The 16,028-nt window shown below is 37.2% G+C and overlaps 1 protein-coding gene across 1 annotated transcript in view; it reads right to left on the bottom strand.

Annotated features, from left to right (window-relative positions):
- Positions 1 to 205: 205 nt before the first annotated feature.
- Positions 206 to 16,028, bottom strand: part of LOC103712323 (exocyst complex component SEC8) — a 53,845-nt gene continuing 38,022 nt past the window's right edge. Inside the window, exons 20-27 of the mRNA XM_039115888.1 lie at positions 15,094 to 15,179; positions 3,153 to 3,351; positions 2,982 to 3,059; positions 1,527 to 1,628; positions 1,356 to 1,430; positions 851 to 946; positions 723 to 772; positions 206 to 646 (exon numbers count right to left, since the gene is read on the bottom strand). Coding sequence (XP_038971816.1) covers positions 559 to 646; positions 723 to 772; positions 851 to 946; positions 1,356 to 1,430; positions 1,527 to 1,628; positions 2,982 to 3,059; positions 3,153 to 3,351; positions 15,094 to 15,179 — 774 coding nt within the window. The 3' untranslated portion in view covers positions 206 to 558. The remainder of the gene's footprint in view (positions 647 to 722; positions 773 to 850; positions 947 to 1,355; positions 1,431 to 1,526; positions 1,629 to 2,981; positions 3,060 to 3,152; positions 3,352 to 15,093; positions 15,180 to 16,028) is intronic.

Here is a 16,028-nt window from a genome sequence, read left to right as displayed (position 1 = left end):
ATAAGATATGTTGGTTTCAAGCAACTCATATTAATCTGTGTTATTAGCTAGACATTCATAGTTCAGAATTAAGGAACACATCTTATCAACCTAGTCGCTCATTCCACTCAACAAATTTCTTAATCCTCAACATGCAAATCTTAGGCACCCAAAAGCCCATCCAACTCATGCGAGAGGGTCATTCATCATATACTGTTCCCTCTTGTTACCAACAAAAAATCCCCACTGAAAACCGTAGTGAAGAAATGAATCGACATTGAATACAACCAAAGCAGTACTTAATGACAATGACAAAAGAATATGTCAAAAACAAAAATAACATTAACCTTATATCAATACTTCAGAGAATAAAATCAATATGGACAACAAGATGCAGAAAAAATTTAAAATTTTCAGATATGTAGCTATCGACTTGTAGTCCAAGTGGTCTGCATAAATGCTGCTGCTTATGCATGGCAGGTGCTTGCCATATTGTTATCATCACATTGATCTGTATCGCATGCAAAGCTCATGCAGGCTTATGAAATGACAAATCCAGCTTCAATTCTGTCAGAAAGACTATTGACTCAAGATTTCATTGAGACGCTGCTCTGCATCAGCTGGAATTTCTCTGCCTGGGACATCGATCTTTAGGAGGCTGGAATACCTGTTAAACCACCAATATATGAATCAATTCTCTCATTAATATGAATGTAAGTTTGCTTTGTTGATGTTCAACTCACTCTTTTGCTGTAAAGAGGTACTCATGTTCTGTGATAAATGCAAGCAAGGCCTGAATATGAAGAACAGGGTCAATAATCTTGAGTAAAGAATGCTCAAAGGAAACAGTGTTTCAGAGTTAAGATAATGCCTCGAATGGCAGATTTAAAAGCTCATAGTATGTCCGAACACGATCTAGTCTCTGTTGGACTGCTTCATTGTCTATCGGAGGTATGGCTGCCAGAGCCTGCAAAATCAACAATTATTAGGAAATATTCTGCTGTTTCTTTTAAAAGCTAAGCCCACATTTTAGTTGGTCAACATGGCGATTGCATTCATGCTTCTCTATGTAGACAAATATGAAAGGCGATTATGATTTGAGGGGACAAGAAATCTGAGCAAGCAAGAACACAGAGCAAGCTAACACAAAGAACTCTCAGCTATATAATAAGAAAAAGGATATATATAACCTTAGGAAGCAGTATCCTATCATTAAGTGCAAGATTCAGTTCAGTTCAGGGATCATATGTATGACCATTAGAGATTCTTTTTTGGTAACAAACTTTTAGCTTTAAGAACTAAGATACAAAGTTGCTAAACCTGTTGCTCAAATCGGAGAAAGAGAGCAGCAAAAGAGAAATAGAAGAACGTCCAACCTGTTCCAATGCAATGGAATTTCTGCATATCTGCTGGACTCCCAATAGGTTAATGGATTTCATTTCAGCTAGAGCCTAATTGAAAATTTCACATCTCAATGAGTAAATTCATACATGAAACGGGGAAGAAAAACATTTATTCATAAGCAAACCATTAATATATAGTTGAACCTTGATAGATGCACTTGCTGCAACACTACATATTCCACCAAATATATAATTCCTCTTTGACTCTCCAACAAATGGTGCTATTTCCTCATCCCAACGAGTAATCTGTGCATATATGGAATAAGCTCATCATGACTTTAAAATACCAACAGGAATAACCATATCAGATAAACAAGCTATGGGGAATGGTTTGTATCTACTTAACAAAGTCTTAAAGACTAGCCAGTTCAGATAAATGCAGGAAATGCACAGGTTTACAATTTTTTTAGAAATAAAACTGTAAAACATTGAAGCATGGAACAGTAGGAGATAACTTTCTAACAACATAAAAACAAGATATGTCACTAGAAGGAAAAACGAAGAGAGCCATTAAGGTGCCAAAATTATGACAAAGATGTGGAATAGTATAAAATAGTAAATAAAATCTAGATGTATTATTGAGGATGCATCAATTAAGATAAGACTGACACAGGTGCTTGAATTAATCACCAAAATACTGACTGCACAACTAGGGGGTTCCTGGAATACTATGCCTCCTATGGGGTGTTTTGCAGAGTAGAAGGTTTATAAAACACCTGCAAATCATAGTAACTCAAGCGGCAGCAAAGTGTAGAATTTAGAGTCGAAGACCTTCAGATAGAAAATGAAAGAGAGTGCCCTGCCATTTAACTAGCAACAAACTTCTATCTCTCTATAGTAGCAATAGTATCAAGTATTACAGCTTCTGACCATCAAATTCTGGAGTACGTGGACCACATAAGATATGGTACAGTATATGGTGTCACTTGTAAATAAGATTTCTCCTTATATCCATATGTACCACATATTGCAAATGATGTCTATTTCCACTTCAACTTCCACTTTGCTGCATCAGTAGAGGTATATTCATGCATCCATTGTTGTAACATATTTACTTTGTAAGTGGTTCCAACCCCACATCCATCTCTTCATATTTATCTTTGAGCAATCATATGGTATTATATTGTTGCTTCATTACAAGAGTAAACTTCCTTACTTTTTATCTGTTTTTTATTTAGATATAGTGCTAACTTATATTAGTTTATGGTTTAAACTTGATAAATAGTAGTGCCTAAGTTCAGGACATGATCATCAATAACCAGGATCTTAGTATGTTTTGATATAATAGACTGGTTTTAGATTGATCAGGAATACATATGTGGAAAGGAAAGCATGTTTACTCCCCTATTGATTAGAATCTAAAAACAGGATAAGTGAATATGTTAGCATACTAATTGAGCAACCTTCAGCCTTAAGCATCATTCTCAAATAATCTGGCTCATGTTGGCATGAGACAGTATGTTATCATGCCAACCACCAGCATCAGTCACATAACGAAAATTCTGAAAGACAGTTACTGAATGGTAACAAAGAACTCAAATAGCACAAAATCATGTTTTTTTTTGATAGGCTACACTATTAAAAAAATAAAAAATAGACCTGTGCTGTAAGTGAAATAATAAAATCATCAGGTTCTTCTGCATCTTGATCTTCCACATACTCCCTATTGGTCATTTCCTGCATCAATCCATGTTAATTTTGAAGGTCTACATCACAGCAATTATGATCAAAACAAGATCCATATACATATCCTACATACACACAACATACCTGCATGTGAAAAATTGTTTCTAATTGCATTTCCAATCGTAGAACCTTGAGACAATCAATCGCCAATCTCTTATATTCATCAGCAAGAGATGCAAGGTTTTTAGGAATTGCACTTGTAGTCCGTTCAGGGTGATTAGCTGGCTTAGCACGGGTCTTCTCATCTGCATCAGTGGGCACTCCTACAAAAGACTCTCCAAGCCTGAATATTTTTCAAAGAAGACAGGCACCAAAGTAAGCCATACAATGAAAAGATACTGTCATAAAAATAATAAAAAAAGAAGCAGTTTATAGATGTTGCTAAAGCTTGACTTGATAAAACAGATGTTTACAATGTGAGAGTGTCAGGCTGACTAGTTAAAATGAGAGAATGAAGGAGATTTGATTGGTTGAAAATTGAAACTCATGACAACCTCCAAATCCAAATTGAAGTCGGACTCTGATAGTAGAGGCTTTACTGTTTAATTCCATATAATTGTGAAAAAACCACAGTCTAGCTCTCCTAACATCAACAGCTCCAACCCAATTGGAGTCAGAGTTGTCAAATGACAGATAAAGCCGTCCAACTCCTGATAGAGACTTTACTCTTCAATTCCTTCTAATTGTGAGAAACCCAGAGTCCAGCTCTCCTGACATCAGCAGCTCCAACCCAATTGGAGTCAGAGTTGTCTAATGGCAGATATAGCTTTCCAACTCCTAATAGTGAGAGTCCTATTCTCCAACTTATAAAACAGCCATTAGATTTGTGGATTTGAGCTTTTCTTTCACATGTTTTCCTAGTCCTAGTTATTGAGGCCCCAAAGATTCCAATATGTACAAGGACCCAGAAATGCTAACAAATTAATGTTGTACTCTTTTAGTTTTCACAATCAACCAATAATATTCTCTCTTTGAGTTCTCTTGAGTTTTCTTATGCAGTTAAACATTGCATGAGAGCCTATGCTATGATTCTATGGTTCGGGAGGAGATACTAGTATGATGCTTGGATTCTTTAACTGAGGCTACGTGAAAATTGAAGGTGAAACATCAACAGTTCAACACGATGGGAGGTGCGACACCTTCAATAACCTTTTGGTTTCATTCTAAAATCTCTAAATTCACTTTATTTTATTTCTTTCATGTTTTTATTTAAATGTTGCTTCCTTTTTTACTTATACTTTCAAATTTATTCTGCACTCTGAATACATGCTGTGGGATAAGCTATTCCTACTGCTCATCTACATCGACAATGACATCAGCCTAATTTTCAACCTTCTGCCAAAAATCTATCAGCTTTCTTCAAGACAGCCGTCAACTGATTGAGTTGGTAATGTTGTGTTGGATACCAACAACCTAGGTTCAATCCTGCACCTTGATTTCAACTGGGCTTCCTCCTGTCTTAGTTCCAGAAAAGACAAAAAAACTAATATTTATCAGCCAATTACTTTGGAGCCCGTCAGAGAGACATATTAATTACTAAGTGCCCAAGACTTGGGAAGGAAGAGACCACATAGACTGCATAGATGCTTCACAAGATTTCAATTCCAAATTGTGATGTTTGGATAGCTATTAGAAATTATTTTAGAAAATCATGCTTATTGCTCAGTGTTCATGGAGTGGTGGTAACTAACCACTAGAGCCTAAAAGGTTAGACTAGTAAGGAACAGATCAACAATGTCCACCAAACTTAACACCTACCCCTTCAATGGGTAGCCCCGATTACGCACGTGGAGAGGTAACTAAGTCAGGACAAACCATGATCAAGATAACAGATACTTTCGAACTCATGATCTCCAGAAAACCTAAGCTTGATACCATGTTAACTAACCACCACACTCAAAAGCTTAAACCAATAGGGAAAGGATCAACAATAGATATTAGGCTTAACAACATGAATTCAAGAACTAAAAAAGGTAAAAATAAACAATCAAACATTTCCATTCATGTCTCTCTCTTTGATTTCCCATTATCTACAAATCTCCTACATCCCAAAGCATCTATAGTGGATCTAATATCATCTCAATGCATCTAAGGATGGATCTAAAGGGGGACTCGTGACCCATAAACCTTCAAAACTTCCTATAGACGTCCTTTGTTCAGACCTTGCGGCTTCCTAGACCACTTTCCACAGTCCCACTTCCAATAAAAACCTCCTTGAAGCCAGGCTTTCAGATTCCACATCCTTCATAGTTCATACCAAATATCTCATTCCTAAATGTTTATTATAATGACCCTGAAGAAGCCAACCACCTCCTTGTATCCCTCCTCTATGTTGCGGAGAAATGGCCTTTTATTTTTTTCTAAAGGTAAACATCAGTTTAGACTTTGATTACTTTTGGGGTTCAAAATCAAATAATGAGGGCCCTAACCACTTGGCTTTTCCTACATAGAACACCTATTTTGCATTCAACGTAAATGTGGACTCCTAACAATGAATTTTTTATGAGAAATGGAGGAAGACCACTCGTACTACGATTGCTCAGGTCCAAGTTTTTGAGGATGTACCACCCAAGAACTGAACCAAAACCACTGGTTGCTATGCAAAGGAGTGTGACAATTGGAGCAAGCACCAATTCACCTCCGCCTGACAATGCTTCAAGGATCAGGGCCCAATAATTGCAGTTAGGGTAAAAACGATCTACATGCATTAGTGGTGGGCCTTATTTTGAATATATTATTTGTGTAATATGATTACCTAAAATAAGAAACTTAAGAGTTGAAGTTAATTGCTTCCAAATCAAACTTGCAGTGTCAATTTCTTTCCTTTTCTTTTTGAATAAAAATAGATGCCTAAGGACCTAATTGGCACTCATCAAGTTAATGAAAAGTAACAATTACAACAAAGCAAGGCAACGTAGTGCACAATCAAAATACACTAGGAATCCCAAATAAAAAATAAAAAAACACAAACAAGGAAATCCAAACCCAACTATACATGAACACAATCCTAAGCATTCTAAACAACCAAGTGCTGCATCAAATTGTTAAAGTAATAAAAAAGCAATAATGCTGAGATATGGGGTATTTTGCAAATCCTAGCCTTTTAGTTAGGACTTTTGATCTAAATCTCAATCCCATTATTTGAACTTAAAGATAAATTTCAAACTCCATCCAAGAATACTACCTCTAAGTGGGGTGGATTTTGTAGTGATATTGCTTCAATGTCGATGCAGATGCAAGGATTTCATCATAATGCTTATCAATCAATCTAATCTATTAATTTACGGTCATATCAATCTTGTAAGTAAATTTAACCTAAACTTTAGTTTTATGTATATATCTTCGAAAAAAAAAGTTACTCTATGTCACTACCCAGTCACCTTATGATTAAAACCCACAATGCTACAGTAGCATTGTTTTGTTCTACCCCTCTACATTACAAACTCCTTCAAAGCCCAAGACAAGAAGCAAGTAGAAATTTTGCCTCAACAATGAATTGACCTTTGTGCCCAACAAGCCCTCAACCTAGGGTGTAAGCAATTATTTTGTCAATTCCCACTAAGTGTTTCTTCCAAAACCTCCACCTCATGTTCAACAAAGGCAATGATCTACAGTAGGATCATTACTCGCTTGTTATCCAACATTGCCACCTTCTAGGTACCGCCTTCCTCTCTTGTCACTCTTTTCTGCCCTCTCCACTACTATCAACCCTTTGGTCAGATAGTGCCATCATATTTACAATGATGAGTTGAGAAATAATTACATTCTTGGCCTTTCAAAAAAATGAGTATAACAACAGGCTTGCTTAGCCCTCTCCCTCCCCAACCTTACATCATTACATAGAAAACCCTAGATCCAACAAATGGGAAGCATAAAGAGAGCACTATAGTGATGTTCGATGGGTTAAGATTTTGTCAACATCATATGGCAGCTAGTGTGGCATCTTAACATCAAGCCTTGCTATATGAAACCAAAAGGAGAGGAAGCAACAACCCAAGCTATAATAGAAAAGCATTACACACACACACATGTATTTTAAAACTTATTGGGATGGGGAGCATCTTGGCCGTCCTGTCCTGTTCCTATAAGAAAACAAGACCAGAACAGGGATAGGACTCCGAAATCCATCCAGATGGAGAAAGGAGAACAAAGATGACACAAAGAAAGAAAGGAAGGAAAGAAGTAGAAAAAGGAAAGAAGAAAGGAAGGAGTGGAGAAGAAAAAAGATGGAAAGAAGAAAGAAAGGAAAGAAAGATGAAGAAAAAGGAAAGAAAGAAAGGAAGGGATAAGAAATAGAAAGAAAGGAAGGAAGGAAGGAAAAAGGGAAAGAAAAGAAAGAAAAAGGAAAAAAAGAAGAAAGAAAGAACAAAAAACACAAACAAAGAAAAAAGAAAAGAAAAGAAGAAGGGGATAGAGATGGCGGGCATCTAGTGGGATGGTTGTTAGGGTATGGCGAGATGCTGGGGCATCCCATCCATGGAGAAACCAGGACAACCCTGTCCCACAAGATTTTTAACCTTGCATATGTTTGTATAACCTTCAATATATATATCTTAACTACATGGATATAAAAATAAATGAAAATAAGGCATGTTTGCTTGCTTGTCTTGTGGTCTGCCTACTGTGTCAAATACTCAACTTGCTAGACTTATAAAACCAATCAACTTACTTTGTCTAGGATGGGGGGTTGACAAACCTCGAACCAACCTTGTGGGCCCCAAATACTGTAAACCACCTCCCCTTGCTTTTAAATAGAGATGAGGAGGATAGCAAAAGGAAAGAGAAAGAAAAGGGAGATAGCTTAGAGGAGGAGGAGAAGATGAAGAAGATGCTGACGACGACGACAATGACAAAAGGGAAGCTTAGATACCTTGTTGTGGTTTCATTTGAAACATTCAATAAGTAGCCTCTCCATGCATCTTGAATTTAAGTTGTACTTTTGAATCTTGTAACCAATCAAACTCATGCTTTTAGATACTCTAAAACATATGCTCTTTTCCAAAAATCTATGGATTCCCTTGTAAGTGACTCTTGCATACCTTTAGAAATTGACAATGTAAGACTTCTTTTCCATCTTTGAGCCAATGAGCTAGTTTCAAGTTTAAATAACCTTGCCAACCTTTCAAAAATCCAAGGACTCCCTTGCAAGGAATTCTTCCATGTTTCCTTGAATTAAGTTTTGTTGGCACCCTTGAAACTTGTTTTTGACATCAAGCTATGCCATTTTGAAGTTCTAAGCGGTCAATTGTTTCCAAAGTTTATGATCTTTAAAATGTTGACCTATGATTGGATTCAATCTTAAAAATATTCTGAAACTAATAGTTAATTGTCAAACCCTTACCTATTCTTATTTGGAATCTAGACTTAATTAGTTTGAAATTATTCTCGTTGTCTATTTTATGCGAATTTCAAAATTGCTATCTTGAAGTCATACTTGTCTTCTAACTTAAAATTAGGTTCTCATCAAAATTCTAACTTAAAATTATGTCCTCATCAAAATTTTCTTTACATCAATCTTGAAATGAAGTATTTGCTTCCTACTGGATCATATGTGAATTTTTATTTGATCGAAAAAAGGTGTCATACTTGAACATGAGCAGACCCTAGTCCAAGCGGCATATGAGTGACCTTATTCAATTTATCAATGAGAGACTCATTTGGAATTACCAATAAGGGTGTATCTAGATCCTCAGTTTAAGTGGTATTTGTAGACCTCATGGATTTATATGGCCTTACCTGCATTAGCAGAAAAGATTTATAAGACCTTATCTTGATGAATAATAAGGATCTATGTGACCTCAAGGGTATAAGTGAACAACCTTTGCGAGAAAATAAAAAACTACATAAAATACAAAAGAGATACCGAAACACAACAGTGTACTTTGTCATTTGATTTGGGCAATTATTTGACATGATTTTATATGAACTATTTGAACCCTTTTCCTTAACTTGTGTTATGAAGTTTTTATAGTATCTTAGTCTCATTAAAAATTTTAATCCACAAAATTTTTCATAGTGATGAGGGGCTATGTTGGACCTTTCGAAAGAAGTGGACTTGGTAACTTGAAGTTGCCTCTATGAATCTAGTGATCATGGAAGCGGAACTAGTGGCTTAGTAATTTGTATTTTGTTTGTATTTTTGAAGGTATAATATTGTGTATAAAAGGATATGATTAAGTTTGTAAGCTAATTTTGTTTAAGAGTTATGGATTATAATACAACTTTAGTCATGCTCTACTTGATTGTATTGTTTATTTTGAGAATTAATGAACTTTAATGTTAATTTCAATCAACTACAGTTGCCACATCTTCAGACTTGGACGAGTTCAACTTGGAGATGAATGGATGAATCATAAGTGGCATCAACAAAATGATCATTTCATTCATATGCAAGGAACAAATATATGCCGGAGAAAAAAGAACCCCACTCATTGCTTTGGATGCATGAAGATGTGTATATAATAAACAATGGAAAAAATAAAGAGCCTTGACCAATGCCAGCCGAACCGGTACCGGTAGGCATACCGGAGGCCTACTGGACCGGTTCGGTACCGTATCGAACCGATATCGAACCGGTACCACTGGTTCGGCCAAATACCGCGCGGTTTTGTTGTTCGGGAGTTCTCTCTTTTGGATCTTTTTCTATGCATTTAAGTTTAATTTGATGTTTTTTTTGTTGTTTTCTTAATGTTTTTTCATGTTTTTTTATGTTTCTATGTTTAGGGTTTAAGCTAGATGATGTATCTTATTACTTTCAATTCCAAATGATACAAATCATAAAATGAACAATATAAAATATCTTCAAATCAAGATACATTCAATTACATACTTTTAAAGCACTCTCAGACATCTAAAATTGGGATGAGTGGCGATGGCTCTCGTAGATATCCGAATCATAAGTATAGTCAAGAGAAGGCAGATCAACACACCCTTCTAACCAAGCAGCGTTGTAGTCTTGTCTGCTCATCCCAGAAGGAACGCGCATCGGGTTATAAGAACTTTCGGATCTCTCGCTCAAGCTTTGGCTCGAAGCGGTGTTTTCTAATTGTAGAGAGATCCATCCGAACATGGCAGCAGCAAAATCCAACCTGTGAGATACTCCGGACTACGTAGGATAGTAGCCACCGAAAGATGCCTCTGATACACCATATCCATATCCATAACCGTATAGGTCATGGGCTACCTGAGGCTGTGGACAATAGGATCTAGTATATGACTCGAATTCTAATACGTCTATGAATCCTACTCCACATGCGAGGTCATATGCAGCTACATCCTGTCCTCCTGAATGACCTCGAGGAGCCCGTCTCCTATATACAATGGTATCCTCGCAAGCTCTATAACATGGGCGACTGTGGTCCCTATTCTGTGTAGCACGCGTAAACTGAGACTCACCAGTGTATCGAAGACTAGCCTCTGGCTGTCTCATAAACAGTACCATACTGTCCTCCACTCCATGGCTAGCAGATCCATCACCACCAGAACCTTTATCGTTGTTGCTCTAGGTCTCCTCAACACTCTCTATTAGGGCCCTTTGTTTTTTTTTGGTTTGCTGGGCAACTGCCTTCTTACCCTTCATGCTCCTCTCTACCTGACTGTCACCCTCTTGATCGAGTCGACTGGGTACCATAGTGTCCTCGTTTGAGCATCTCTCAATCATCTCTAAGAGAGTGTCTCATACCAGTCATGTGGTGACTGGCTCTCCTGTGGCTGCAGCTGATCAGCTGTGGGAGTGCATGAAATATTGCGCCCAGCTCATTGCTCTAGATCGACTTTAGCCTTGCTGGCTATGAAATTGGCTGGTCGTGGAGACGATCTTGGCTCGTCAAGCTCCGGCTCCTGATGCTGGCCCACAAGCCAGCCAACCATAGGATCATCGTCATCATCATTGGAAGCCCTATATATCGGATCTGCATACTTGAGCTTCACTTTCTTCTGAATGCACTTGAGCCTCAACTACAGATTGTAGTGCACATATACAAAGTCATTAAGACACTTCTGTGTCAAACGGTTTCTTTACTTGCTGTGGATGAGAACGAAGGTGGACCAGTTGCGCTCACAGCCACTCGAGAAGACCGTTTGGAAAAGAATTCGGATAACTATCTGCTTAAAATTTTTGGTCACCAAGTCTTCCATATTGCTTCCTTCAGTGTCAGCCTGAGCATATCTACTTTTCTGCCACTCGAAACTGACTGATATCTACTTTTCAGCCTGAGCATATCTAACGTAGAGTTTCTTTCTTCTCGAGAAGGCTATCAAGTGCAATGTAGTTGGTGGCAAACCGTATAACTCTTGGTCTCGGAATCTCTCCCTGCAAACTTTCTCATCAATGAAAAGACCCAGATATGGTTATAAATGTACCTGGTGATGTGTTGGGCTGTATCCACCATATGTTGCACCTGACGGATCTTTCCAATATCCATCAATATGAAATCGATACAATATGCAGCACATGGGATCCAAAAAATATGTGGTTGTCGCTCCATTAAGATCTCTTTGGCGGCTTTATATTGCGGCTCATTATCAGTGACGACCTGCACAATATTCTCCTCTCCTACCTGATCAATCACCTCCTCCAAAAGTTCGACGATCTACGCGGCGTCGTGCACCTGATCCGAAGCATCAACCGACTTGTGGAAGAAAGTCTTCGTATTATAGTATGTCAGAAAGTTGATACTCTACTTGGTAGGACCAGTCCAACTATCGCACATCACAATCAGTCCATATATGGGCCACTTGCTCTTGTAGAAAGCAATCCATTTCTCTAGCTCCTTATTACTATTAAGAAGCTCACCGTAGATGTCCTTCGGGTCTGAAGGATCTACACCCGGACCGGTAGCCTGTATGGCAAAAATAACAGACCTATCGTACGTGTTGTCTGCCACATTCGCTGGAATATGACTGAAGTGGAACCAGAATCCAATAGCTCGCCACATATCCTACTTATTCTTCTTCAGCATTGAGTCAACCCTTTGCTGAAAAAGGCATGCGGATCTAAATCATGGATTGCCGCTCCTGATGGAATCCTTCTGGATGACTTCTTTCGGCCATCAAAAGAATCCAGGATAGATGCAATCCGGCCACCGCCTCTGCGAACGCCCTCCCTGAGGATGTCCTCATGAACTTTGGATCTTGCCTGCTGCTCGCAGAACTGAAATCTGACTCGTACGACAAGGGCCGAAATCAAGTCATATGCCTAGCCATCCCCTCCTGCTGCCACTGATCATTCAGAGTTCCAGACTCACCTGCATGGCAACTTAGAACTGTTTCTCCTCCACATCTAGACCCTCGACCTTCTTTGACTTTCTGAAGTAATAGAAAGATGGCTCTGTCGCTCGACGTTCTAGCTTTTTCTTCTTCTTAGCAGCCATTTTCTTTGCTTCTTTGATTTCAGCGAGGCTCTTCCTCATCAGCAACCAAACCTTTAGTGGGCTTTCGGGCATGTAGCTACCTCACTAGAATTACCAATTAAGTGCTGCTTCAACCTGGTTACTCCTCTCTTGAAGCACTTGTGGCACCAGTTGCACTAAAACTGGTGCCGGCCCTCGAGCATTTGCTCATGCTCCTGGCCAATATCAGGCTGTGGAGATTGGTTTTCCTTGATGGTTCCATCCCTACAAGAATGATAATTTTTTATTTTTTTATTTATTTTTTAATTTTTTAAAATTTCTAATTCAAAATTTTTTTTAATTATTGTAAATTCAAAAAAAGAATATTTCTACCTCAAAAATTACTTCTAAATTATGTAGAACGTACTACTATTTTTTCATTTTTTTCAATTTTATTATATTTTTTATTATATTTTAAATTTAAAAATAATTTTTAAATAATAATATTTTGGAAAAAAATATTTATGTCAACATGCTCATCCTCCATAGATCTACAACATATAAAAAAAAATGCCCAAATCGAAAAATTTGGCATGATTTTCTCTTATTTTGCAATTTTTGAGCTATTTTTTCTAACCCCTTACAAAAATATTAAAGAAAAAAGATAGCGAAAAGAAAAGCATAACTTAATTAGCCTTTTTGATCCGAAATGGCCACAGCGCATGCACTGTCGACAACTTTGGGTCAAAAAGGCCACACACACGGCGTTGTGGCAAACTGAAGGCGGATCATTACGAACCAGTCTGGTTCGCACCGGTACAAGGCCACTCTCCAGGAATATGCAACTTACCACTATAAATTCTTCTTATTTAATGAAATTCCAACTGAAGCTGTTCTTCTTTTGGCCTGTACTCCCTACCAAGGTCATCTATGTTGCAAGTCAAGTCCTTTTTGATATTAATCAATGAGTCTATTTGACCTTGAAAAAAGCTCGTTCAAGTCAAGCTAGTTGAATCTCTCTTTTTTGTATCCCTTGCTGCAGTATTCCATCTTTTTTTTTAATTAATGTAGAGATGAGATGAGCGTGATCGCTTTCTTGACGACTGGCTAGGCTTGTTGAAGTCATTGGTTGATCAATTTATATCCCAGACGACCATGATCGACTCTACTCGCCTAGTAATATAAAACTAAAGAAAGATCTTCTTTGGCCTGGGGTTTCTCATGAAAACCCCTCTCAACTAATTTTGAGAATATCTAACCAGATCCCACGTAGAATGAACACAATAAAACTTTTCTAAAGCAATTGATTTTTAAAACTAGCTTCAAAACTTTACATTGATCTCAAAGCAAACAGGTAGGTTTATATAGTGATCCAGCCTGAACCAACATGCAAGTGAATTGATTGTAACAGGATAGCTGCAAGTATGAATCAGTGTTTGTAAAAAACAATGATGAATAAAAATAATCAGAATTTATTGAATGTTTGACAATCAAGGAGATTAGCACTGCAAAGTGCAAACATATAGATTATTTGATGCTCAAAACATGGAACATGAACAGAGCTTTAAATGATTGGCTGCTCAGATGTTGGATCAAACTACTGATCGAATTTTTAGCATTTAAATTCTGATATTATATCCATGTAATATGGCGTAATATACTGATCAGGTAAGGTGTAGCAGTTAATTAAAAAAAAAAAACAAGATAGCTAACCCTAGATAAGGCTGTAAGTGGATTAGATTAACCTGCTCCAATCTGGAACTGATCCAAATTAGTCCAGTCCAAACAGACACAAAATTATTTGGATTAGATTTGGATGCAAAAACAGGAGCTGTTTCAAATATAGATTGGATTTGCATCAAAAATTCCCCCGAACCCCAACCGATCCAAAGCTAGTATATGATATATTTCAAAACCCTCTTTGAATACGAGAAATTAGCTTTCTTTTCATGATATAATCTATTAATAATTTGTGTTGTTGATTATAATTATGTAGTAATCATTCAAATCTTATGTAGAATTTTTTCGATCATGTATACATGTTGTTTACAACTTTTTTATTTATAATACTTTTATGATATAATTAAGTAATCAACTTATACTTGTTTATAATGGTTTCTGTTTGGATTACTTTTGACAACATTTGATACCAAAATAAATCCAATAGATTGACAAAATTATACTAAATCCAATCCAATCCAACCCGAACGGAATTGGATTCAGTTTCGATTTAATTCTTCTAGCCCAGCTCAAATACATTTAGGTCGCCGTTGCGCGCCCCTGATCCAACCTGACACCCTTGCAGCCCTAACTCCAAATATCCAAGGGCCTCAGCTATTTGAGACATATTAACCATTTTCTAGCTCAATCCATAGCTCACAAGCATGATCCTTTCACATATAGTTTGAAAATTCAGACCAAACCTCTATAAGAAAAACTCATTGTTTAATAACTCAAATATAACAAAGCAAAATATTACAGGGAAAACAAAAAGGAAAATATTTCTTCCAACATTAAATTAAACCAAACTTAGTTTTAGAGGTATGATTCAAAAAATAATATTACTCCAAAATGGGCATTACTCCATGTACTGATGTTTGTTGTCCTCAAATGCAATTTTAATAGGCAGTGTTTATTTTAGAATTAAAAAACTGCTGAAACTCATTCATAGACCAAATTTGACAGATGAGCTTTACCTTTCAATGGAATCCGCTAGACATTCCAAAGAATCGCTAAGAGATGCCAACAAAATGAGTTTATGATCATCACGGATTAAGTTTTCCTGCAGAACACCAGAAATGACATGAAATAATTACAGCACACAAAAATTGAAGAATATTTTACCTTGAGTTACATAGCTCTTATGAATCAACTATCTAGAAAAGAACAGAAGAGTGAGACTGAGATTGGCAAGAAAGCTTTCGATAGGTTTCGTGGATAATTTACCAATTCAAACATCGTTGAATCAACCCTGATAATGGCCAAAAAAATTCTGAAGTTCGTTCCACGCACCCTTTCTGTATGGTCCACTCTATCAGCATTATCCCTTGTTCATCCTCCCCCTTCTTTATTCTTCCTTACCAATTATCAACCTTACTTTGTGCTACCTACATGAAAACTCCGATCACATCTACAACCATTGCTCAACCTCTAAAAACCCATAATTACCCTCTAAATCCTCTCCCAATTCCTCAATCACCACCCCATTCTTCCTCCTTGATCCACATCCGATGGAAATGATAAGCTTGGAATTGCCAAGTATTGGTAGGAAAAATGGGGACTCACCTAGTGGAGACAGAGCTCTCCAGTATAGAAGAAAGGAAAAGTTTGATTAAGTAAATATCTCCACAAAAATCAGTCCCAAATGCACAATATTACAACTAGATCAAAAAGGTTGGGCCTCTAGTCCTATTTATTGTGGAAGAAATTTTATATATGAATGCAAATATGTAATAAAGAGGACAGAAATTGAAAGAGAGCTAGGGACTGCACTCCAAATGTTTAATGCATTTATTTTTGCTTTTAATCTTGGAGTGGGGGTTCATTGATGAAGTGACTTGTATGTAATGTGTATAATCAGTGGGCCATATGTGGACAACCTATGGTCCACTAACCACAAAGTCAGGTATGT

This window comes from Phoenix dactylifera, unplaced genomic scaffold (assembly GCF_009389715.1).
Source record: "Phoenix dactylifera cultivar Barhee BC4 unplaced genomic scaffold, palm_55x_up_171113_PBpolish2nd_filt_p 000026F, whole genome shotgun sequence".
Taxonomy (NCBI): Eukaryota; Viridiplantae; Streptophyta; class Magnoliopsida; order Arecales; family Arecaceae; genus Phoenix; species Phoenix dactylifera.
The sequence above is the reverse complement of the archived record's forward strand: the minus strand, read 5'-3'. Positions and strand labels throughout refer to the sequence as shown.